We start from the raw sequence: 27,510 nt of genomic DNA on the forward strand, positions 1-27,510 counted from the left end.
GCCAGAGAGGCATATATACTATAACCCAAATACATCAGATCTTTTACTTTTGAGATTATATCAGTTTCCAGGACCCAGTTGGAGAATAGGGACTTTTTTTGAGTATGCTTGAAAATCATGATTTTTGATTTCAATGGCTAAATGGACAGGCCGTTTTTCCTGGCATTCTTCTTCCAAACCTGTCAACAGCCGCTGCATGACTATTGCTGTCCTATCCAGCAGCACTATGTCATCTTCATAGGTCAGCCAATGGACTTTTCTTCCATTTAACACAGGGCTGGCCAACGCAGACAGTTCCAGAGAGTCACCCATGTCTGCAAGGAACAGATTGAAGAAGGTGGGTTCACCCAGGCACCCTTACGTACTCCTCTCTTCACTTTGATAAGGGCCAAGAGATGACCTTGTTCATCCAGGTACACTCTTAACGAGGTATCCCGGTGAAATCAATTAACACTGCCAGGAGCGACTCTGAGATCCCCCATACCTTCAGTTTTCTCCACAGATGTGCTCTATCGACCCCGTCTAAGGCTTTTGACAGATCTACCCAGGCACCTGGCAATTCTCTCTTGACCATTGTTCTTTCACTTACCAGATTCAGGATAAGGCCGTTTAAGGTGGTAGAGACGCCTCGTCCGAAGCATGTCTGGTGGCAAGAAAGAATGTGTGCAGTATCTACCCATTTGGTAAGTTCCCTCAATAGCTATTTCATAAAGATTTTACTTTCTATGTCAAGGAGGGGGATGGGGCGATGATTCGCCGGATCTAATCTATTGCCCCCCCTTGAAGAAAGGTATTATTATTGCGGTCTTCCATGAGGGGGGAAGATGACCCTGGCTAAGTATTTCTTTAAAGAGATGGTACAATAGTCTGGACCATAATTCTGGTTCATTTTTAAGTACCTGGTAGGTCAGGCCATTTGGACCGGCCGCTGTGGAAACTGAAGACTTAGCTATAATGTCTAAAATATCATCTTCCTCAAACGACAGACGCCATGCAATGTTTAGTTGGTCGATATCCGGCAATTGGCCTGGGTATTTAAATATTTTGGTTAAGTGGGTGTGCTATATTTACTACATTAAACATAACATGGAAAGAGGTTCCAGGAATATTAATACAAAATTGAAACAAAGTGCAGAGTCTCGCAGATCCATTTTGGCTAGCAATATTATAAAGACAGTTCAATCTAAGCTTGGTAAGCAGACTTTTGTATTTGAAAAAAGGCTGTGCGTGAGGTAGTTATGTGGTGCTAGTTCGATGGATATAGGTTGAATAGCCTGATTCAGACATTTGGTAATTTCTTCAATTGATCTGGACAATTCTAACTGCAATTTGAGGATGTTCTTTTAGGATTCACTTTCATTTCACAATCAGTGCTGTAACACAAATTGTGGGGGCCCCATTGCAAACTCTGCTGAGGGGTCTCCTGCACCAACGATGCCCCCCACCCCCCTGCTGGGCTGCCCGTTACATTAGTGTTCACAATGTTTCTGGAGGACAGGTGAGATGGCAACTGGTTTGACATCCACGCCTTATAAAGATGGGCTGACACATAGCTTAGCTAAGGGATTTTTGCTACATGGATCTTTACTCTTACAGAGTGATCGACTGTCAGGCCTTTCATTTGAAATAACATTAAAATAAAGACAATTGTGAGCAAGGGATATCCCGATGTCTAGATATCCTAGTCACCTTTCTGAGTGCATCCCAAATATTGGAATATTAGAATATTGGGTACTTTTCAGTCATTTCTGGTCTTTATTCATTACCTACGTGGATACAAAGTATGTATGAGTGACACAGGAGCAGCAGAATAATGTTGATAGTAGTACAAATAGCTAAAAAAAATAATCATAGTTTTGGGGGCCATTAGTATTGACACACATTTGTATGTGATTCGTTATATTAAGGTCAAAAGAATGCAGTGAGGTAGTGAATAGCTGCAGATTATCAAGGGACAGGAATCCAGCAAGATCTGAAACACTAGGGCCTCATTACGGCCCTGGCGGTAAGGGGTTAATGGCGCTGGCAAGGGTGCCGCATTACGAGGTCCTTTAGCGGGTCCCGCTAAGGGTGGCTGGTTTTACCAGGTGCCCTTAGTTTGAACAGCTAAAGGACCAGCATGCTAACAACGGGCCCGTAATTAATGGGCCCGTTGTTAGCATGGTCCCCATTCCCATTGACTCCTATGGGGCTCGAATGGGAATGGGGATGGGCTCCCTGAATGGGGAAATACCGGGTCCTCCAAGGTTGGAATGGCCCGGTAATTCCCCATTCAGGGAACCCAGACCTGGTATGCGGTAAGGGGGTAGCCATGGTGCTGTTAGCACAATGGCTACCTCCAACCTCGGAATGAGGCCCTATGTGTTCACTGCACATCTATTGAAGGCAACGAGGTGCAAAGAACGTTGCTGGAGATTGCCAGAGTGAGGTGATGTCTAGAGGCCACCAGCAAAAGCAGACCTGAACATGCGTGCTGTTCACGTTTAATGTTCAAATTAAATGAGTATACTTTGATATCATATGACTTTCAACACAGGACAGCTGCTCAGGGCCCTCCCAAAAAATGTGAAACACTCTGACACTATTCCTGGGGAGGAGTTGTTGCACACAGACTGCAGGGGGCATGTTTTCCTATTGGAACATGATATTTCAGACACAGACAATTTAAATTGTTCTAAATTAAATTGGAAAATCTATTTTTACTACAAAATTTCAAAGGAAGTGAGTACAATAGTCCTGCCTAAAAAATGCTTAATTGTGTAGTCATTTAGTGACAGGACAAAAAGCACATTCCTGTTGTGAGAATACAAGAGGTCACAGGGTAAGAAGGCAGTGCACACAGAGACAACAGAAACAAGATTAGAACCAGGATCGCAGCAAACGGATAACCAAAGGGAATGGAATGTCCAAACTTAAGGCCCACTTATGAAATATAGCCCACTGAATAAGGCAATTACAAGTCACACACCAAGATTGGGGTTAGAAGAGTAATGAAACCCAAAAGAAACTCTGGGTATAGTGGGAGTTCCTACAATATGCAGAGGGGCATTTGGGGCATGGTGGAACAGACCATAGTAGAGAGCAATGGATGGGAATTATAAAGAGTTGGAGGCAGTAGACATGAAATGAAAGGAGGTGGAAATAGAGAGGAAGACCTGGAAAGAGTGGATTGGAATAGGACAGGGGCATTTGGTTGGAGAAACAATAGGAGGGGAAGGTCATCACTATTTTTAAAGAGGAGGTTGGGAGAAGACTTGATACAGATGCTAGATGAAGACAAGAGAAGGAGGTTGGTGGGAGAAACACGGTTCACCTTGGGTGCAGTAACCCAGCTATGCATGTGCAATGAGCCATGCACGATTTGGGATTTTCCCAGCCTTTCAGGGTCCACTGACTATGCTTGCTAAGGTAATGTACCCTCTAAATCACCAGGGAGTCATTTAGCACCTCCCTATGCATTAGGAGGGCCTAAGGATGCCATCCCCAAATGCTCCCCCTTGCTCTCTAACTCCAGGAAGCAGGGAGGGATGTTGGATTGACACATCTCTGTCTAATTCTTCCTAGAGAGTTTGCAGGGCTTTTGAGGCAGCTGAGTGGCAGCCTGGTGCTTAAAAAAACATGTTTAAAGTGTGTATGTGTGCACACGTGCATATTTGTCAGTGATTGGGTACATTTGTTAGTGAGGGTTTAATGAGGGAATGCTTGCGTCAATGAATTCAGATGATTGTTAAATGTGCAATTCAATGAGTGAATGAATGCTGCTGATTGCATGAGTGTATGAATGGGGTATGTGTGAGAGTTAATGAGTGAATGAATTGTGTCAATTGCATGAGTTCATAACTTGGCAATGTATGTGAAGGAATTAGTGATTGTACGCTACAAATTGCATGAGTGTATGAATGGGGAATGTACGAGTGAATTTTCTTATTTCAATCTGAGTGAATTTCTGAAAGCATGCATGCAAAGGGCTGCATGAGTGTTTGACCTCTTGTGTTATGAATGCACCCTCACTCACACTTATACACACTGCTCTCTGTTTGTAGTGAAAATATGAGTTACTGAGGGGTGTAATGCTTTTGAATCTGCATGTGAATGCATGCAGATGAATGCTGAATATGCCAGGGAATTAGTAATTAATGCTGCCAATGGCATACGTTTATGAATGGTGAATATGCAAGTGAAAGACTTGATTACTTACAGGAAAACTCCATGATTCAAAATTGTATTCTCCCTCGTCACAGTACATATGTGAGATCACACACCCCACAAGTAAGTACTGGGATGAGGAAGAGTGACATGGGGTAATGAATGCTGTATGTGGGAGTGTATGAATAGGGAATGTTCAATGCAAGTGAATGCTGTGGAATATGATAGTGAATTAATGCTGCTGATTGCATGAGTGAATGAATGAGGTGTGTATGTAAGTGACCCTTCTTTTTCATTTTTAATAAATCAGTGAGAATGTTTGATACATGCATGGGACAGCCATATGGGTGCATGGCTGCTTGTGTGATGAATGGGCATGAGTGTGTGCACGTGTAAATGAGCGAGTGGATGCTGGGTGTGAATGAGCAGGTGATTGTGTGTGTGTGTGTGTGTGGGCGTGTGCACGTGGTAGGGTTTGCTGTGCTGGGGTACTGATTTTGACTGGTTGAGGTGGGAGTGGGTGAATGGTGTGCAAGCAAGCACGATAACTGATTTAATGTGGCTAGAGTGGCATGTTGTGCAGCCAGTCTAGCATTTTCTTTCTGTTACATGACATTTTTTACTAGACACCGATAATAAAACAAACATGATATGTGTCATTACATGTCTAGACACATCTACATTTGTTGCAGTTTTTACATGCTTTCTTATTGTGGCATGTCCTGTTGGACATTCAAGCATTGGCAGGACTTTCTGGCCCAGTCCTATAATTTATTTATTTATTAGCATTTATAGAGTGCACAGCAGCCCTTGGGCATCATGGCACTATTACAAAGTAGAGACTTGCTGGTTACAAAGAAAGTGGAGAGCATAGTGGTTAAATGCTGCAGCTTAGCTTGCTGGTTACAGGGTAGCTTTGCTTGAGGTTACAAGACATAGTAAACATTGTGGTTACAATGGTTACAGAGAATATTAGTTGCATGTTTAGCTAACATTAGAAACAGTATATGTTGAGGACATGCAGGGCTTAGTGGTTAATAGGGCAGGAGAGGGGGATAGATATGGATTTAGCTGGAATTTAGTGCAAAGCAGGCTTAGTTGAACAGCGTAGTTTTGAGAGTTTTGCGAAAGATGAGGAGGGATGGTTCAGCTCTAAGCTCGCTAGGGAGAGCATTCCGTAGTTTAGGAGATATGTGGGTGAAGCCTAGACCTCCAGCGTTAGCTCTTATGATAGTTGGGACATGTAGTTGGTTTGCATGTTGACTTCTTTTGGGGCGGGTAGAGCTGACTCTGTTGATAGTGTCAGAAAGGTTGGTGCAGTGCGACTCATGCATTTGTGCGTGATGGTTAAGATTTTGAAATTGACTCATTCTTTAACGGGTAGCCAGTGAGCCTCTCGCCTGGCTTGAGTGATGTGCACTCTTTTGGGAATGCTAAGGACTGCACGCAGTGCATTGTTTTGCACTATTTGGAGCCTGTTGAGATTTTTGGTTGAGGTGCCTGTAAGGATGGCATTGCAGTAGTCCAATTTAGCACCAATAGTGGCGTAGGCAATGGAGAGACAGTTTTGCGGGGAGAGGAAAGGTTTGATGGCATTGATGAGTTTGGTAGTGTGGGCTGAGGCTGAAGCAATGGCGCTGACCTGACGTGTCATAGAGAGTGTCGAGTCTAGGTAGACTCCGAGGGTTTTTACAGAGGTGAAGACAGGGATGATGGAGTTGTTGCTAGTGAAGTTGTAATATTTTTTTTTTGAGTTTGGGTAAGATTTCTTTGGGACCCAGGAGTATGATCTCAGTTTTGTCCCTGTTAAGGCAGAGACCATATATTGCATCCATGTTTGTAAAGTGGTGTAGATTTGGAGGAGGTCTGCTGTGTCTTGGTCATAGTCACCAGAGAGGGGGAGCAGTACTTGTATGTCTTCGGCATAGTTTGTGTAAGCTATGGCTAACGAGTCAAGTAAGTCAAACAGTGGCTTGGTAAATAAGTTGTAGATGGTGGGGCGGTGCAAGATCCTTGGGGAACTCAAGAGTGAATGGTGTCGGGGGCCGCATTGGCCTGGTCGGAGTAAACCTTCATGGCTCTACCTTCTAGAAAGGAGGTTATCCATGAGGTTGTTTCTGTAGAGAAGTGGGCTGCGTTGGGAAGGTGGGAGGTCAGAAGGTTGTGATCTACAAGATCAAACACAGCTGAGAGATCTAGGAGAAGCAGAAGGGCTGATTTGCCCTTTTCCATGATATTAGTGATTTGGGTTTTGAGATCTAGTAGGGCGGTTTCTGTGCCGTGACCGTTCCGGAAGCCAGACAGCGTTGGTTTCCAGGTAGTGTTGCATTTGGGTGTGGGCAGCTTTGACAGGGATTTTGAGGAGGAAGGGAACTGTGGTGATGGGACATTATTTGTTGGGTTTACTTCCTTTCTGACTGACAGGGGGCAAACCCTTACTCTCTCTTCTTTTTATTCTCAGTCTAGTTCTCTTTCCTGTGGAGTCACTCAGGGCTCTGCCTTGTCTCCCACCTTATTTGACATCTACATTCAGCCTCTCACTGATCTCATCCACTCTCATGGCCTCAGCTGCTACTCCTAAAATGATCATACCAGATTATTGTGTGGCTTAAACTCTCTCAGCCTAATACTACTTCTCAGTTTATGGGCTGCCTGGGGGCTTTGGGGTGTCGGATGAGAGACAACTGGCTCAAGCTGAATGGGGACAAGACTGAGGTACTGGTGGTTGGCCCTCCTTCTGCCACTTCTTTGTAGACTCCCCTGTTCAGGCCCCCTGTCTTGGGCCCTTTTCCAATACGTGTATCTACTGTCAAAGATGTGGGCATCAGAATATCTTCTTCCCTCTCTAGAGAGGCTCATGCCAGCTCTATTTGCCTTTCTGGTCATTTCCAAATAAAGGACCTTTGTAAAGTCTTATCATTCCTTCCTTCACAATTTCATGCCCCGATGATTGCCTCACTGATTTATAGTCGGATTGATTACTGTAACTCCCTCTTTCTAGCTCAACATGTGTATCTTATTTGTTGTATGCAACTCCTTCAGACCCTTGCAACTTGAGTCACTACATATACTTCCTAAAGCTCTCATATCACCATGTGCTGTGCTTCTTGCACTGGCTTTGCGTTTCTAAATGGATTGAATTGAAGTCCCTGTGCATAGTTCACCGGGCTTTCTATGGCCAGGGTGCCGAATATTTACAACTCAGGTTTAGGTCCTACATTCCATTGCATTCTCTATATTCTAAGGGTGCCTCTCTCATCTTTGTTCCACATTTCAGGCTTTTGAGGATGGGGGTCCAGGCGTTCTCTGTAGCTATGGATAAGCCTTGGAACTCACTGCTGCTTTTCTCCATCTCCAGTGTAGGCACTCATTAAAAAGCATTCTCTTTAAGATGGTCTGTTCTTGTCATTGGGCTGTATCTGTTGTGCTCACAGAGCCAAGATGCTTTCAGGTGGGCATGTGTTTTAGAAATGCACATAGCATAACATCAAATTTAAATGGCAAAGCCAAAAGGAGTATTGCATATATTGGCAGAGCCAGCTTGCGCATGTTTTCTTATAGTATAATGTCTGGCATTATGTGCAAAGCAAACATAAGTATATAGTTACACTAACAAAAACATTGTTAAAGGGACGTTATGGTTAAGTTGCACTAGCAAAAACCTATGAAATTCAATGGAAAAACGTTGTTACAGGGACGTTATGTTTACAGGTAAAACCGAAAACCCCCATACACAAAGATAGAACCTTTTGATTTGTTACTTCCTGATTCGAAGTGAAGAAAAGCACCTGGCCTACTTATGTCAGTGAACAAAAAAGGGGCATCCACACATGTGATGTCATCAGTGATGTCATCAATGGGATTTGTGATGGCATCTTTGATGTCATGGGTGTTAGTCCTTGCAGTACACAATGGTGGTGCACGTTATGGTTGCTTAGCTTACCATAACTGCTGAATTTCGTTTATTTCTAGGTTTTACCTGTAACCATAATGTCCCTGTAGCAAAGTTTTTCCATTGAATGTCATAGGTTTGTGCTAGTGCAATTTAACCATAACATCCCTTAAACAATGTTTTTGTCAGTTAATTTCATAGGTTTTTAGTAGGGCACTGTAACCAGAATGTTGCTTTAGCATAGTGTTTTCCGTAAAGAAGATAGCCGTTTGGTACTGCAACGGAACAATAATGTTCTGTTAACAACGGTTTGTTATTGATTCCTTGACTGCCCTCATGATAAAGGTGTGGAAAGGCCTAATTGTGTGGTGTATGTATCCATTTGCGCTACCCCTTCCTTTTCTGAATAGTGTTGGTGTATCTTAGCAATTACAGATGTACATAGTAAATGTTGGTGAGTGTTTCACTAGTTTATCTTTTTGTATTAACATTGCATGGTGAATCTGTGCCGCAGAGTACTGGCCAAGATGACTACAGCTGAACAATATGGATGTTTCCTAGGGGGACTGCACCTGCTCCATGTATGTGCAAGCACACTGCAACTATCCAAAGGACTCCATTATTGTCCACATGTCCGCATCTTCTAGTGTGCTGTTAAGTAGTTGTCAAAACGCATGTGTATCCGTTCCACACGTATACCCATGCATAGGTCATCCACTGTGTGCTGGTAACACCGCCCCTGTCTCCAGCCCTACAGATTCATACAGTAGGCTAGCGCATTTCAAGTACTCCTGCTGCAAACCTACCAATGCGTTGCTAAAGCATCCCTGACTGTATGATGCACACTGGTAAACAAAGAACAGCAATCTGCAGTTTAACATGGGCGTGGTAAATGTTGCATTCATTTGATTTATGTGCTGCTTGCCTTTCCATGACCTGTGAAACAGACACATCGTATCTGCACTGAGCAGTGTGATGGAAAGTGTCAAGAGGTTGGCTCTGGGTCCTACAGTTGAAGAAAACATGTAACTGCAGGTGGGACAGTTTGTAGTCAGTCTGCAAAATTGCAAAGTTGATGCAGCTTGCTCACACACATACAAGTGCATGTAAATGCAAGTAAGCAAACAGTGCAATATGCAGAGAGCAAACAATCTTAGTGGTGCTTACAAAACTGCTGTACCTGCATGGGTCACACAGAATAAATGTCTTCCCTCTCTACGTAATGAAGCTGTGTTTCGCGTTGTTGTAAACATTCTTGTATTCCAGAACATATGCATCTTCGTGAATGCTACCCCTAAGAGTAATGGCGTAGCATGAAGTGTTTGTACTGCATGTGATGACAACTAAAATGAAAGCACAAGGGAACAGTGGGCAGTGTACCGCCCTTCCAACAATTACGTAGGATAAATGCGGTTGCCAGTCAATTCGTCGAAAAAAATTGGTCGACCAGACAAATGGTCGAATCAAATTGGTCGAAAACCATTTTGTCGAATTTTTTTTTTTTCTATTTTAACCCTTTTTTTTTTTTTTTTGGGGGGGGTCCCCCCCCAACCCCCTTTTTTTCTCTAAAAACCCATTTTTTAACAAAACGAAAACCCAAAAAATAAATATATAAATAAATAAAAAATTTCGACGAAATGGTTTTCGACCAAATTGCGTCGACCAAATTGCAGTCGACCAGTTTTTTTTCGACGAGTTGACTGGACACCATAAATGCATGTACAGCATTTGCCACATCTCCACATCTGCTACAGGCAACAAAAGGGGCACTCCTGTACGGCAGCGGAGGTCTAAAACATCCTCGCAGACCATATGGCACGCTATAGACCCTTACCCGACAAAGGGCAATTTATTGTGCATGTACCGCAACACGCTATTCTACATAGGGAAGGTACTTGGAAGTGCGTGGAAAGCGTTCTTCCGGGAGCATGGCAATGACTGGCGCCTATGTAGGTGAGGGCCACCCAAAAATTCCATCTCTGGGCATGTCCCCTATGGTATCCATGCAGGTGCTGCCCCTTCTGTGCTGGGACTTTCCTGCTGTTCCTTCTGTGGGGTGTGTCAGAAGACGATAAGAAATGGAAATGAACTGGGAAAGGAAAAAAGGGAAATAAAGAAAGCACCTTTCGAAATGAACAAAGGAATTGCCAATGAACGGATGCAGGGCGGGAGGCGTGGCACTGTGCAAAACATTGTAGGTCAGTCGGTTAGACAGGGGATTGCTGTAGAAAGAGGTTTCTTTACATGCTGGACAGTGTTTTGAACACTGTCAGCGCGCAACACTTACTTCAAAAATGTTTCACTAATTTCAAGAAGGGTACCAAGACAAATTGAATGGGGTGTGCAGAAATCGGGATGGCATGCATAGTAAGATGAACATTATAGCTGGGGAAAACTGTTTGTGCTGTGAAATGTCATAATCCCATGTGTGAAGTACACCATTTTGACATGCCGTACAAAGACACAAATACACTTCTTCGCTTTCTCCATTTGTGAACCAAATAGAAAATGACGCAGCCACATCGATGTATGCATAATACTATAGAAAGTTATGCAAGAGATTGGAAAGAAACGCATTACCTGGCCAAGTTCCTCCTTTATCGCAAAGGGCACTGAAACTTGTATAACATGCTGTGCAATTTTCCTTCCACAATCAACAAGAATAATATCAGCATGATTATGTGTCACACAGACAAAGCAAAATCAGTCACTTCATTGTAGGTACTCCATAGCACTACACATAGACATGATAGATTAGAAAATTAGCAGCCACTGCACAGTGTTTTCCATTCACTTTCAGTTACTGTATTTCGATGTCACCTAAAACCTGCACGCTGTGGCTCATGAAACACACAGCAATAACCGCACATTCTGCATGTCTCTTGACAAATACACTGGGTACCACACTCTGTGCGACACACCACACCCAGAAAACATATTGACCAAACCCGTAGGCTCAACAGGCCCATTGCTATTGCCGTCATCTGTTAAAGGGCCGTATCTAACACGTGCCACCCTGCAAGTATTGTGATAGTTGCTGACTTTTCTTGCTGGGTGCAAGCGGGAGTGAGGGAATTACTTTCAACCAGGATAGGGGACGTCGTTAGTTGTGGTGGCCCTTAAAGAAGCCTTTGTTTATTTTATTTTTATTTTTTAAAACGTGCTTCCATACACACATCTTTTTGTGTGGTTTTAAGTTTGTGTGATCAACGTCAGCTCACAGTTTACAATAGGGTCTTCATTGCAGCCTGTAGATTTTGAAAGAAAATGTCATTGCCACTGGTCGACAAAGACATGCCATTTCCTTTGAAAAGGTATATATAGCGAGAACAAATATTGTCATTCTCACAGGACAACATTCCAGCAGCACTCAAGAAAAGAAGTCAAACGTGCTTCTGTTGATAAGACCCCATAAGACATCTGGCTGGCAACAGGAATCATTGGAATAGTTTCACACTATTCTCGCGTGTATACATGAGAAAAGCACCTTGGCAGTGGGAAAAATGTGCTGGACTGCTTTCATCATCTTCTTCAGTTGACGGTACACATGGGAACAAAGCATGGATCTCAAAAAGAGGGCTCAAAAGTGCATTGACATTCTACTAGAACTCTGGCGAAAAAGCACGCTTGTACACTGTGCCACAAAGCCTCCACTCCCTCCAAACCGAAATTGAAAAAATAGCCTTCTTGGATGGCATACACGACCAGATCTTCCACAAAGGCGTCACCCACGAGGAAAACTGTGCATCTTGCCATTTTTGCCAGCCGCACTACACAAAGTAATGGAACAAATAATTGCCACCCTTTCCTGTGACATACACCCTGAGCAACTGATTGGCCAAAGACCATATTCCCATTTCCATTGGCCACCATGGTGAGAAGCACAAAATGTGGCATATGCCTTTCCCCAATGACCACGAGGGCTTCACCCTGGTGAGGCAGGAGGACTCCTTCTCCCTACTGGTGTTCTTTCCTGTGACGTACACCCTAAGCACCTGATTGGCCAAAGGCCATAGTCCCATTTCCATTGGGCCGCATGGTGAGAAGCACAGAATGTGGCACGTGTCTTTCTCCAAGTACTGCGAGGGCCACCCCCCCCTAAAGAAGGAGGAGTTCTTCTTCCTATTGGCATGCTTTCCTGTGACACACAACCTGAGCACACATTATAGGACAATCACTACAGTGCCATTTCTATAGGCCAGCATGGCGAGAAGCGCCAAATGTGGCACGTGCGGGTCCCTAAGTACGTCGATGACCGTGTCCGAGTGAAGCAGGAGTCCCTCTTCCTATTGCTGCACACTCTGAGCATCTGATTGGACAATCCCCACAGTTCCATTTCTGTGGCCGCCACCTGCAAAATCCCCGGATGTGGCTTTTGTGCTGCGTGCGGGCGTGGGGGAATAACTTGCAACCACGGTAGGGGGAGTTTGTGGTAAGGGGTGGCTCTTGAAAGAGCCTTTCTTTTTTTAGATGCTTCTACAGAAACACCTTTTTTTTATTAGCTTCAGTGTTTTCTTGTGCTCACATTAGCACAGTACATTCTTCACCGCATCCTGTAGACAGGCAAACAAAAGTGCATTGCCACTGGGTGACAACAAAATGCAAAATTTTCTTGGAAAAACTCTGCATTTCCACAACTAATGATGTCATTGTTGCAGAAGAACATTCCACAAGTGGACAAAAACATATACATGCTTCTGTTGATTTGATACCTTCCTGCGTCTGGCTCGGAACAAGATCCATGAGCAGTGGCCTATACACTTTGTGGTATTATGGATGAGAAAAGCACCTTAACGATGGGGAAAAAACATCCTCACGACATCCAGCAATCTCCTCAGTCTAAGGAACAAATCTCAGCAAGCCAGGTAACCCATATGTATGCCGCCATAGTGGATGAGGATAACATCTACTGCTGCAAAAGTGCTGAGGTCTTTGGAAAGTGCATGTATATCGGCCAAATTGCACTCATACACAGCGTTTCACAATGCGTCCACTCCTTACAAACCAAAATTGCTGTCAAAGTGTCTTTGCAGGGCACAGTTGTGCAGATCTATGACAAAGGATCACCTACAGTCAACACAATGGGCCTCATTAGGACCCTGGCGGTAAGGGGTCTACGCCAGCGTTAGCTGCGCCGACCCCTTACCGCCAACTACGAGTTCCCAAAGCGCCATGGTCATTTTTCCGCCCGCTTTTTGCGGGCGGAGAAATCCATGGCGCTATGGGACCTTGGTGTTAATTACGCCACCGTAATTTACGGTGGCGTAATTAACTCCTTCCCCACTCCCATTATACCCTATGGGGCCGAAATGGGAATGGGGAAGGGTAAATGGGTCAATGGGGACTTACCGCCCCGCCGACCTCGGAATGGGGCGGTAAGTCCACCATCCGCCATGGCGTAAACGGACTTTACGCCATGGCCGGAAAGTCCGTCGATGGCGGAAAAAATCCGCCAGGGTCGTAATGAGGGCCAATGTGTTTCGCCATGTCAGCCACCCTCACTACGCAGAGTATAATATACAAAAGTTTCACCTCCCCTTCCGGTTAACCACACCCACACTACCTGATTGGCTAATTCCCACACTGCCATGTCAATTGGGCAAGGTGGTGTAAAAGGCAGATGTTGGCACGTGCACCTCCCAAAGTAGCATGAGGACCGCACCCCTGTAAAGCTGAAATAGTCTTTCTTCCCACCAATCACATCGAATCTGCCATCATCCAACACTGTCATGCATTTACAACACTTGAAATGTACAGTTAAACATTTACAGTACAAATGTGCCATTCCAAAGCTCGTCCACTATAAAGTTCAATGAAAGTATGCACGATTTTTCCATCCACATACATCCACATAGCCACCCAAGATGTGGCATGTGTAATCCTGAAATTACCGCATAATCCACTACATTTTCTTGATACTGAGGTGGGGGGTAGGGTGGGGGTGGTGGCAGGGTAAACAATATCAATCTGGGTAGGGGATTAGGTCTTCCATCATAGATGTAGAATGTTTTTTTTTCTTTTTTTTACATGTTTTTTTAGTTTTTTCTCTTTATATGTTTTTCTGTTTGCCTCTCCTCGCATTTTTACCACATTCTGTTCAATGCTTCTTGCACAGTATAAAAGAAAACAGCATTGCCAATGGCGCTCAAATAAATGCCATTTCTACGGAACCATGCATATTTTGTGTCCTCGTGCTCTCATAGTGGGTGGAGAACATTCCAGCAGTCTCCATAAATTCACATATAATTCTATTCATATCACACCTTCCGACCTGTTGCTGGCGACAAATTACACTGTCATGGACTCATACTCCTCTTGGTGTTATGCATGAGAAAACGACCTTGGCAGTAGGAAGAATCTGCATCACTGCGGTCAGAAACCTCTTCAGGTGACGGATGAATCCAATGTAGACTTCCATAGTGCACCACAACAAAGTCAGCGTTCATGACGGATGCCACATATCTGCAAAGGCAAACCATCCCGCTGAAACAGCAGTCACCCTGACAGGCCCTGAAAGCATCCTCTCCTTCCAACCCAAAATTACCAGCAATGCCTCTTTGCACACAACACTTGTGCAGATGGCGCACAAAGGTATCACAAATGATCAGCACTGTGCGTTGCTCAATCTCGACCATCCTCGCGACACAGTATTGGGGCGAAATGGTACCGCCCCTTCCTGTGAACCAAACCCTAAACTCCTAATTGCCTATTTCCCACAATTCCATTAACCTTTTCACCCTGCTCATAATGGCAGGATGCGACACGTGTGCTTTCCCTTCTACAGTGAGGGCCATGGCCCAGTAAAGCACACACAATACTTCTTCCCGTTGCACGGTCATTTTTGCAGCACTCCCCCATTTGGTGCTGTCAAATTTTCATACACGAATGCAGCAATCACATACAAAACCTTTGCATTGCACACTGTCATTTCTGTACACCTCTCCATATTTACAGTTAAACAATCTCAGTACATATTTCTTTTCATTGCAAAGCCCCTCCACCAGAAACGTCTGCTAAAGAATGCACGATTGCAAAATCCACAAAGATCCTAAGATGCACCCAGCACACCTTTGGTCATGCACACAAAAGTGCAGCCCTTTCCACATCCACCACAACACTATACATCCAAGCAAGCAACCATGTGGGCACCTAACATTATGAACAAACATAACATATGTAGCAACACTTCCACCCAACTCCCCCCACACCATAAAACACCCATTCACAAAAACATGTCACACTTAGAAGAATCCACAAACATACCACAGCCTGCACCACCCCTACGCACTGCCATTCACAAAGTATTGTGTTACTGGCAACCTATGCACAACAGCTTCACATCATTGGGCCTATTTCAATAAATCTACACACATGAGAGTAACCAACCACATATAAGCTGCACTTCAACCATACCCTCGTCCATACTCCTATTACGTACACACTGCACCCTGTGGCCACACTACACAACTTCTCCCTGCACCATCTCCTGCCGCACACCAAATAGTGTAGCATGTTGCAACTATCACCACAACATTGGAGCGCACAATAAATGCTTTGCAACTCACTTGTGGTGCTGTAGCATGTCGAAAATGTGCTCCACACCCAATTTCCAAAGATCACCAGCCTGTGCATGATGCACTGTCAAATTTGCATAGCTGCAGTGGGTAAGCTCCTTGCACCTATTCCCTGCACCGTAATGCAACCATGCATGTCAGCATGTCACCAACTTCCACTATGCACATACGCACCACTCGCACCAGCACTCCTAACCAACCTCCACACTGCAATGGATATGCACAGCTTTACATGCAACAGTTACCATAATGTATAAACATTAAACTGTCTCCGGCACCCCTACTCCCTTTCATTCACATACTAGTGTCTTACCCACTTCCACACAGAAAGTATTGTGTCACTGCCAACTTAACCACAAAATGTTTACAACATTGCCCATACAGCAAGCATTGTGCACACAGCATACTATCCATGCACATGTAAGCTGCCCTTCAACCATACCCTCTACCATACTGACAGTATGCAAACACTGCACCCAGTTCCCACACCGTGTGACATTTCACTACAGCATCTCCAAACACAGCACACCGCTATGGAGCTATGCAGCAACAAATTGCAACAGTTACCATAATGTTCAAACAAAACACTCTCTACTGCATCCCTGTGCACTTTCAATCACATACTATGGACGTACCCACTTCCATTCACAAAGTTTTTGCCACTGCCATCCTACTCACATTCTGTTTCCAACACTGTCTTATGACGACTGAAATGTGCTCCACAACCATTCCTTACATATCACCGCCCTCTAACTGATGCAGAGTCAAATATGAATTACTGTCCTTGGCTCTTGAGTGCATGGCCTGCGGCCTGCGTCCTTTGGCCATGCACCCAATAGTCTAAGCCTTGAGCACACCCACAGCAACGTAATGACACCATGCATGTCACCATGTCACCAACTACGACAATCCACATACACAGCTCTGCCACCAGCACTACAACCCAACCTGTGCATCTCCATGGAGCTATGCAGCAACAAATTGCAACATTTAACATAACGCCCATGTGGACAGATAAAATTATGCACAAACGTAACATACGTAGGTAGCGGCACTTCACCCCAACTCCCCCACACCATAAAACACCCATTCACGAAAACAGGGCGCAATTAGCAGAATCCACAAACATACCACAGCCTCCACCACGCCTACCCATAGCTATTCACAAAGTATTGTGTCACTAACCACACCATTTTCACAACATTGGGCCTACTTCAACAAATCTTCACACAGCATAGGCCTTGAACACACTCACAGCAACATAATTCCACCATGCATGTCACCATGTCACCTACTGTGGCAATCCACATACACACCACTGCCACCAGCACTTCCACCCTAGCATCACACCACCATGGAGCTATGCAGCAACAAATTGCAACAGTTACCGTAATGTACAAAGAAAACATTCTCTCCTGCTCCCCTGTGCACTTTCAATCACATACTATGGGCATACTCACTTCCATTCACAAAGTATTGTGCCACTGCCAACCTACCCACATTCTGTTTGCAACACTGGCCTATGACGTCTGAAATGTGCTCCACAACCATTCCCTACATGTCACCACTCTCTAACTGGTGCAGAGTCAAACATGCATTACTGCCATGGGTGTCCTCAAGTCCTAGGCTCTTGAATGCATGGCCTACGGCCTACGGGCTTCGGCAATGAACCCAATAGTCTAGGCCTTGAACACACTCACAGCAACATAATGCCACCATGCATGTCACCATGTCACCACTACGCCAAGCCGCATACACACCACTGCCACCAGCACTCCTACCCTAGCAGCGCAACGCCATGGAGCTACTAACTCCTGCACCCCTGTGCACTTTCATTCACATACTATGGCCATACCCACTTTGATTCACAAAGTACTGCGTCACTACCAACCTACCCACATTCTGTTCGCAACACTGGCCCTACTGCAGCAATCTGCACACACCACACTATGCAAGCACCACCCTCTACCGGATGCAGAGTCAAACATGCCTTCCTGCAGTGGGTATCTTGAAGCCCTATGCTCTTGAGTGCATGCCCTACAGCCTCTGGCCTATGGCCTTCGGCCATGCACCCAATAGTCTAATCCTTCCACAGACCCACCGCAACTTCATTCACCCATGCATGTCACCATGTTCCCAACTACTGCGTTCCATCTGCAGCACACAGCCACCTGCGCTCCCACCCAACCTATGTCATATGCAATTCACTCCCTTCTGCAATTCACCTGCCACTACTCACCACGAAAAGAGGTCGCTGAAAAAACGTCAAGGCAGAAGCTATGGGCCATTACGCCAGCTGCCTCCAATCACCACACAAAGTACTTGCCTGTCGAGGTACCCGTGAATTGGCGCAAAATGCGCAAATACTGCAGGCACTCCTCCGTCTTCAGATTCATTCGAAACCTTCCACCCATCACTTTTGTGGTCACAGTTTGTCTCTCCATCTGAGAGAGGGTATGTCTAGACGTGGGTCCCTTGCTCGCTGTGCCATAGGGAACCAGGCTGCACCTCACTGAGGAGGTCCAACAAGGCCGAAACATGTCTGGGGTTGCTTGGTTTTCTGTGCAGAGGGGACCTGGTCTAGCAGTTCAGCCTGGGTTGCTACCATTGGTGGCGGCAGCTGACTGATTTGCACATGGCTGGACCCTATTTGCAATGGCGCAGACGGGCTAAAAAACGATGGTGTGGAAGGTTGCCCAGAGCAATTGTCAGTGGTTCAGATTCATTCGAAACCTTCCACCCATCACTTTTGTGGTCACACTCCTCCGTCTTCTTCCACCTATGTACATATGTCACATGAACCACTTCTCTCTCCCCCACGTGTTTCCTCCCTTTTTGCCGCCAACACATTCCATACAGTACATTTTCCAGACCCTTCCGCCACCGCACTGTCCTCCGACAAACCATGGTGGCTTTCCCAAAAAGTGTTGACAAACAGGGCGCTTCCCTCCAACCAACCACTGTACGCGTCCAAACTTCTCCGACAACACACCGTACTGTGAGCCAATGACACTTCTGTCCGTGGAGTGAACAGGGTAATGGGTCCGTGGAGTGGACCCAGATATCACAAATGTTTTGGGATGTACATGCCCGTTCTTTGAAACAAAAGTACTGGTCAGATTTCCACCAAACACACAAAAGCACGCTTTCTGACCCAAGCCCCCACACCTGCCGCCAATTTGGTGAAAATCTGTCCAGCCGTTCGGACTGTAGCCATGCACAAAGTTTTTCCCCATTCAGTCTATGGGAAAAAAAAATGGGACCCCCCTATAACTTTGACCACCCCAAGCCCCCCACACCCTCCCACACAATACCTTACCAAACTTTGCAAAGTTTGGTGACGATTCCTCCATGGGGAGCGAAGTTATAAGCCACCAAAAAAGTGGTCTTCCTATGAGTTTAGCTACCGCTGGCCATGTAATATAGGAATGCTGTCATGTATCTGTGAAGGCAACATGGAAATGTATGGGAAGAGTCAGTGTAAAATGAATTTTTATACTGACATTTATTGTGGGAAAAGCATCATCAAAATGTATTTGGAAAGGCTCATGTGCACTGTTGGTGGCTTGCATCTATTCGATTTTGTCATGAGTTACCATGAAAATAAAATTGCATGGTGTCTGGATTTTTGACCATTTTTTCACAGACAACGTGCTGTTTAATTCCCTATTTCAGCCCATTATTCAAAAACAACTCACCAGTCACCACTGGATACATAGACACGAGCATATATCATAAGAGTCACTCTGACTCGCACAGATCAGTCCCCCACCACACACGACTACCAAGAAATGAACATTACTCCACTCAGTTTAAAGATGCCCACAAAACTACATTTTTGGTAAACATATCTAACTTACAGATGACACCAGGGGACTACATATCCCAGAATGCAATACGAACATTTAATAGCACTAGAAGACTTTGTGTCCAGATATTCATAGTTTCATAGTTTCCCTCAGACCAGAATTCTCCTCAAAACGGCCTTCCGTCCAACAATACACTTTGGCCCACTCATTACAAAGGTTACTACCATACTAAGCACATGCAAATGCACTCTGCCTCACCTATGGTAGATTCCTCAGCAGAACTGCTTAACACAATGGCATATGGACCAGTATGAATTAGATACCCCAAACATGATAATATGTCCCACAATGCATTCTGCCTAATGTTATGGACATCCCCTACGACCCAGCGAATTCCAGAGCCAAAACCTCAGTAAGTAGAACCACTGATAATAGATGTCACACACCTCAATAATGTGCCCTACAAATGAAACAATGTTTCTCTCATGCTTCCCAAACATTCCTCATAAACAATATATTCCCTTGTTTGACTTCTTGCATCCCCATCTTAACTGAGCGTACGTATTGTACTGCCTTATTGTGCATTGTAAATCGCACCGATTTTTCCTGCACATCTTCTGGGTGTGTGGCTATTAGCACTATAGAGATTTTAGTTGATATTTCATTCTTTTCACTATGTGGCAATGGCTAATCTAACATGCCCACCCCACAATCCTGGGACAACAAACAAGCTGAATTAATCTTTGAAACCCAAACATCTTTAAATAAGTGAAAACCAAAGGTTGTCCACTTCATTTATTCAGGGAGACCCGGGGGACAAGGCACATTTGAAAAGGGAACTTAGCCTGCTTGTCACAGTGAATGTGAATAAAATAAGAAGAGCAAGAGATTCAGGAGGACTCAGTCTACTCATCCTAGTGAATGTGAAGACATTGAAAAGAGTGAGATCCCACTGGGAAGCAATGTACATGTCTCAGTGATTGTAGAAACAATACGAAGAGTGAAATGTATTCAGGAACTTAACTAATTTATCCCAGTGAATAGAACGCGTACACAGGGAGTAAACAGACCCCATTGTGAAGACAATTATATCACAAAGGAAAAAAGTAGTAATCAATTAAGATTTAAAGGGAGGAACTTGAAGGTCCAAACAGAACTAAATAAAGAGAGGTGGAGAAATGCTTTGGAAAAAAAATACATAATGAACTGGTCCAGGAAATATCAAGAAGCTATTTAAAAATCATATGTGAGAAGTACTTGCTGACAAAGCAACACCCAGGAGAAGGAAGTCATTCTTCTGGTCATTAGTTATTTAGTACAAGTGGTAGGGTCAGTAAGGATTAGCATTTGGATGGAGGACAGACTTACTCTGCACTTCAGTGAGCACCATAGTTTAGTTGTGTTTGGTCCTTGGAATGGGGAATGTTAGGCATTTTCTGCATTGTTTCAATAAACATCCATTAAAATGGAAACTATTTGTCTGCCTGCTTCTTCTGACCTACCACATAGCAATTATGAAAAGTAGTATTGTTGCTTACCAGTCTTGCAGTAGATGAGTAGAATGCATTATGAAAGTTGCCTTGACTTGCCAATCACGCTCTACTAACTATTCCACTTTCTGCTTCCTTTGGACAAACATCCCAGCACAAATTCTTACTTCTCTCACCATTTGCTTTGCTTCACTCAGTGGACACATAACTAAATGTCCATACTTCAGTCAAAGTGGGGATGGTAAACCCCAGGCATAAGAGGACCTTGGAAGGCATTTGAGTCCTACTTATAAAACCACCCATACCGACTTGTATTGGCTGTGGCCTATAGAGTGAGCTAGGCAGGATTGATGGCACTGCCACCAAAAAGCTTGCTAATTCAGAAAGGTGAGTTGCAGGTGTTCTGCCACATAAAGGTGAAATAATTGGCTTCAAACTTCTGCCTACCCATTTTATCACAGGGACCCTATCATCGAAGGAGAAACAGTGGACAGCATTTGCAAACTGTATGTAAAGCACATGGCTAGGTTAGAAGTTGAGAAAGGGTAGGACGCGGAGAGTGTATTAGTTGAAGAGAGCTGTTTTAAGGCTTTTTCTGAAGGCAGTGAGAGAAGTTTCTGCTCTGAGGGCAGTGGGGAGTGCATTCCATAGCTTAAGAGCTAGATATGGGAAGCCTTTTTCTCCTGCTTTGGCCCTGTTGATACGTGATATGGTGAGTTGGTTGGTGTAACATGTTCTAGTAGGCCTAGTTGAGGTAGGTCTGGATAGTGTATCTGAGAGGTATGATGGGGCTGTAAGGTTGATGCATTTGTGCATCGTCGTGAGAATTTTGAAAGAGATGCTGTCTTTGACTGGGAGCCAATGTACAGTCTTTCTTGCTTATGAGATGTTGTCTCTTTTTGGGATGCTTAAGGCTACTCTTAGTGAGTTATTTTGGGTCATTTAGAGTTTGTTTATATTTTCTATGGAGGTGCCAGCTAGGAGCACATTGCAGTAATCCAGCTTGGCTCCTGTGGTGGCTCTTGCAATTGAGAGACAGTTGTCCTTAGTTAGGAAGTGTTTTATGACATTAATAAGTTTGGTACTTAGGGCGAAGGCAGAGACAATAGCACTGACTTGCTTGTTCATGGACAGAGTAGCATCAATGTGGACTCCTAAAGATGCAGTTTTCAATGTTGAAGTTGGAATAGAGACAGTCAAGTTTAGCTAGGGTGGATTTATGGCCAAGAATAAGATTCACCGTCTTGTCACTGTTGAGGCATAGGCCTTTTGTGGCCATCCATGCTTGGATTGTGGAGTAGATTTGCCATAGGGTTGTAGCGTCTTGGTGATATGAACCTGTTAACGTAAGGAGCACCTGGGTATCGTCAACATAGTTTGTGTACGCGATCCCAATTGTATCCAGTTTATCAAAAAAGAGGCTTTGTGAAGAGATTGTATAGTGTGAGGGTCGTACAGGATCCCTGTGGGACTCCACAGTGAATAATGGTTGGAGCTGCTTTAGCTATGTTTGAGAAGACTTTCATTGCTCTGCCTTCTAGGAATGAGGTGATCCAGGAAGCTGCTTGGTCGGAGAAATGCGCTGCATGCATGAGGTGTGCATTGAGCGTTTTATGATCCACAAAATCGAACGCCAATGATAAGTCTAGGAGGAGGAGGAGGGCAGGTTTGCCTTTGTCCAAGATTTGAGTGATTATATTTTTTAGATCTAGCAGGGCAGTCTTTTTCCTAAAATGGAATTGGTTTCTAGGTAGAATTGGATCTGGCTGTCAGCAGCATTTGTCTAATATTTTGAGAAGAAACTGGACGGTTGTTATCGGCCTGTAGTTATTAGGCCGCTAGGGATCTAGTGTAGGCTTTTTGAAAAGGGGGCGCACCCAAGCCTCTTTAAGGCTGTTAGGGACACTGCCTGTTTTAAATGATGAGTTGATGAAGGCCGGTCAGAAGTGGAGCAAGTGACTCTGCAAACTCCTTAATGATCTTGGGGGGCATATATCGCCCTTTGCATTGAGATGGTTTAAGGTATTTGAGGATGTCTTTGACTTCTGCTTCTGAGATGTCTTTAAATATGCATTTAGGGAAGTTGGTAGTTTTGCAGTTGGGTATAGTCTGTATTGGCTGGTTCTGGTTGAGTAGAGCTTTATAATGGTCTAGAATTCTGTTTTGTAGGAGGTCTATTTTTTTGAGAATAGCAGATGGTAAAGAGTTCTTTCGATTGCGAGTTGGCAACAGATATTCAGCGATTATATGCTTCGGATTTGGCATTGAAGATGGCGTGGGTGTACTTTTTGGCAGTTGTTTTGAAATGTTCTTTAGCGGTATCACAAGGGTTAGCCTGCCAGATTTTTAACACCTGGCGTTTGTTAATATGTAAGGTTTGGAGCTCTTCTGTGAACCAAGAGTTTGAGTGGAATTACTTTTTTCCCTTCTTATTTTCTAGTGGAGCAATGGTGATAACTGAGGGTAGCCTTAAATAAATCCGCTAGGATATTTGGGCCTTGTGAGAAAGGGGGTGCTAAGCACAGGAGGACAAGAAAGGGTCAGAGGTTATCCGCAGTTAGCTTTTTGCACTTGTAGCTAGAGTAGCAGGTGCATATGTGGTTATTTTGGTTCTTTGGGGTTGTAGGAACGGTGAATTGAATATAATTATGGTCTATCCATGGGTAGACAGTGTTAGAGGTGATGGTGGAATCACAATTTTGGTTGGCCACCCAATCAAGGTTGCTGCCTTTGGAGTGGGTAGGGGTCATCATTTTCTGGGAGAACCCCAGATCTGTGAGGTCCTTGGTGAATAAGGTAGCGGCTTTATCATTGGGGTCGTTGAATCCAAGATTGAGGTCACATAGGAGTAGGGTTTTGGTGTTTTTAAAAAATATATATTTTCACTGAGTAAGTGTGTGACGTGTCCTTGGAAGTCTGCAGGGAGTCCCGTTGGACTATAGATGACATGAATTTTTATGGTGTTATTTGATGAAAGTGGCAGTTTGGCCGATAGGACATCTGCATTACCCTCCCATGGGTGGGGCATGAGCCTAAAAGGAAGGGCATCTTTGAACATTAGCGCTACCCCCCTCCTATTTTTGAGGATCTATCCTGTCTGAGGATCGAGTAACCTATGGGTAGGGCAAGAGTAAAGCTCGGACCAGATGCCTCATGCAGCGATGCCTCATGCAGCCATGTTTCAGTGATGGCTAATATATCTAAATCCTGATTTATGGTGAGGTCTTTGACTTCAACAGCATGGGCAGTGAGAGAGCGAACATTAAGCAGGGTGCAGTTGTAATTTGGTGCAGGGTTTTTTCTGTTTAGTTGTGACTGTTTGGCTGCAGTAGGTGTGAAATTCTGTGGCTTAATAGGGTTGAGAGGGGGCTTTATGTTAGGTGGCAGCGAATGACTGGAATTTGTGGTGTGTGTGGTGATGAGTGTTGAGTCTCGCAGGGGTGTGAGTTACTAACCTCAGGTTTCTGCATGTAGTATGCATGGGAAGGGTGGTGGTGTGCATGGGCAGAGTGCGTGTTCTGAGTCTAAGGAGTGTAGTGTGGTAGTTGGGTGAGTGAGTGCATGTGTGGTGTAGTGAGTGGGCTTGTCGGACCTGAGAATGTATGTCATAGTGCAGATATTATGGCTACGGGAGTTTAGATAGTTGAGGGGATACCTCCTGGCATAAAGCAGTATGGTGTTCAAGATGAATAATGTGCCTAGTCAGCTAAGGTAGTGGAGCGTGGAACACATACTGAGAAGGAGATTGGGATACAGATAACCATTACGCTATTTCAGAAATGCTACGCTGATGACACTGAGGCTATTTCAGAACCCATTTTGCAAAGACAAGTTAGGCTGGTTTACAACATGTTTAGCTAGGAACAATGGGCTATTACAATCAGGATTAGCTAATAAAGAAGTTAGGCTGTTTCAAAACATGCCTCACAAATGACAAATAGGCTATTACAAAACATGCCTAACACTTGACAAATATCGATTATTGGAATTTAGCCTGATGTGAACTTTAGTCTGAAATGCTAGTGTAAAGTTTGCTGCCCCCTACTCCAAATCCTACTTATAATCATTCAGACGTTTCTTAGATGTGGCTTATAAGATGAGCTTGGGGGATTGATGGCATTGTGGTAATAAAATGTACGCATTTAGAGAAAGAAGTTGTCTTTCTACCTCTGCCTTCCCAATTTCGCACACAGGCTCTATCATGGAAGGAGATGAAGTGAAAAACAAATGAAAACTGCTACTCTATTTGCTGCTATTGTGTGGCTGCCTCTGCCATGCCAGAGACATTTCCTTCCTGCATATATCCTCTAATTCGGAGGTAGGCGACCTGTGACCCTCCAGACTTTTGGGATCTCAGCTCCTATGTTTCCTCACCACTGACTGTGGTAATTACAGTCCAAAATTGTAGCAGAAAGGTTGCAGACACCTACACTATTTAAACAGCTCCAACTGACTCATTGTCAATGGCCTAATCATGAAATACACCAAGGACATGCATACGTGTGTCTGCAGTACTATCACTTCAAAATTGTGACATTAACAAACCAATCAACAGTCAGTCTCAGGGTTCATCTCTCCCGAGGGCGTGGATCACCTTATAGTGACCGGGTTTGGGCCTGATTTACAAAGCCTTTCTCAATGGGGTTTTCAATTGAAAAGCATTTTTGTAAACCAGCCCCTATATATGTCTTACAGTTTACCTGAGTGAGATCCAGATAGTGAGCTGAGCAGTCTGGCTTCAGGATGGGCTCCATCAAACAATTCGACCAAGTCATTTAATGCAGTTTGGAAGTAGGCAAATTGTCCAAATACCACTGAAAAAAGATAATAGAACAGTGTTCACATATGCATAAGGTTATTGCAAATTAAATACAGCACACATTCAAACATTTCTTATCAAAATAAAATGTCAGTGCAGCACATTGGTATGAAACCAGAATGTAATTTAGCAATATCTAGATACGTATCCATCAATGAAAGGCCTCTCTGTGGTCTCAATCCCTTTCTGGATTGAACATTCTTATCTTCATACCAATTGTGTTGTTGTTTGTTATCTATACAACACGTTTGCTGAAATTATCTATATACTATAAGCAACTTGTTTTTCGATTGCAAGTAAAACCACATGAATACATTGACACAGAGGGAAATGTAGTGGTTGAGTGTATAGAAAATTCACTTGCACCAAGAGTATACAATTTCCTGGCCATATTGTTGCAGGCAGAGTCGAAAAGTAAAGCACCTTTAAGTGAAAGTTTACCCTCTGTGAACAGGTCTGAGTTTGAGAAAGTAATCTCTGTCATTGATGCCCAGACATGTAGGTCTACCAAGTCAGAGAACAGTTAAGAATTAAAGCGCCTACCGCCTTATTCATAAGGCTTCTGGTTTTATGGTATTTATGTTTCTGTCATTTGGGTCTGTATTTATCCATATTTATTTCTGGCCCTTTTTTTCTGTATTTATCCACATGTATTTTTGTGATATAAAGCATAACTCGCAACCAGCGTTTGTATGAATTGATTTTAATAAAACGTGCATTCGTAAAAGCACACATGCAGACATATAAGAAAGGCATGCTAGCTCAATGTTTTCCATAATAATAAATGGTTACTCCTGTGACTGCTGCTGCCTTATGATATATGCTGTCAGCAATTTGAAGAACCGTCATGCTATTTTTATGCAACATTTACACTCTCCATGCTGCCAATCTGCAATGTGATTGGCCTGCCATGCATGAGTGACATCATAGAGAACCAGACAGAAAGGCCTGTTTTTTCCGTTTTTTTTTCCATTTTCTTATCCATTTTTATAAATAGACACAAAGCAGATTGATTTCCGTCTGTATGTATGTCTAAAAATCAGTAAAAACTGAAAACTGGAAGCCTTACTTATTTACAAACCATTTTATTACACAAAACGCATGCATCTGATTGACATAATCTATGATGCAGCTATTATTTTTCCCTCTGTGAATGCTGGTATAAAATGTATCAAAGATGGGTCCTTCCCCAGTTTTTTGTTCTCGAGGGACCAGTTTTGAAAGGGGAAAATGCAACAGATACTATTATACAAATGGAACCTGGTTACCCCTCCCTATGTATCACACACATTCGTAGTTCCACTGCCTTATGCTTTACTTATTTTCAGCATCTGGCCAAACAGAAGAATTGCTTATTCCTAAGTTTAAATGTAGTCATTATTTTCATTAAAAAAATGTTATTTAAAATAATATGGTTTATAACCATTATATATGACAAATACATTCAATACAACTTCATTCGGACAGACACCAACATTCTAAGAAATGTTTTGTACCTGGAGTTTAGTAAAATGTGTCTTTATTACTTGTGATACACCTTATCATCCAAAATGATTTGATATATTTCATCAAATCAAAAACAAAGGTAGTTTTCATGTATCCTTTTTGGAAAAGGGGAAAGAATGGTGACTGGTCACTTCAGCCATGTTCGTGTCTACACGTGTTTTGGCACCTATGCCGATATACATTTTTCCCAAACATTCTTGGTTGGTTGTTTAATGGGCATGCATCAGGACATGATTCTTATTTGATGTATGGGTTAATCCAGTGTACCCCCATC

At 43.8% G+C, this 27,510-nt stretch overlaps 1 protein-coding gene across 2 annotated transcripts in view; it reads right to left on the minus strand.

Annotated features, from left to right (window-relative positions):
* The window catches only part of CSMD1 (CUB and Sushi multiple domains 1), a 5,442,057-nt gene that overhangs the window by 1,354,615 nt on the left and 4,059,932 nt on the right, over positions 1 to 27,510 (minus strand). For both annotated transcript variants that reach the window (XM_069606098.1, XM_069606099.1), the window contains exon 32: positions 25,612 to 25,725. In XM_069606098.1, the coding sequence (XP_069462199.1) occupies positions 25,612 to 25,725 (114 nt within the window). The remainder of the gene's footprint in view (positions 1 to 25,611; positions 25,726 to 27,510) is intronic.

The sequence above is a fragment of the Ambystoma mexicanum genome, chromosome 4p, assembly GCF_040938575.1.
Source record: "Ambystoma mexicanum isolate Mex_15411 chromosome 4p, UKY_AmexF1_1, whole genome shotgun sequence".
In the NCBI taxonomy this organism is placed as follows: domain Eukaryota; kingdom Metazoa; phylum Chordata; class Amphibia; order Caudata; family Ambystomatidae; genus Ambystoma; species Ambystoma mexicanum.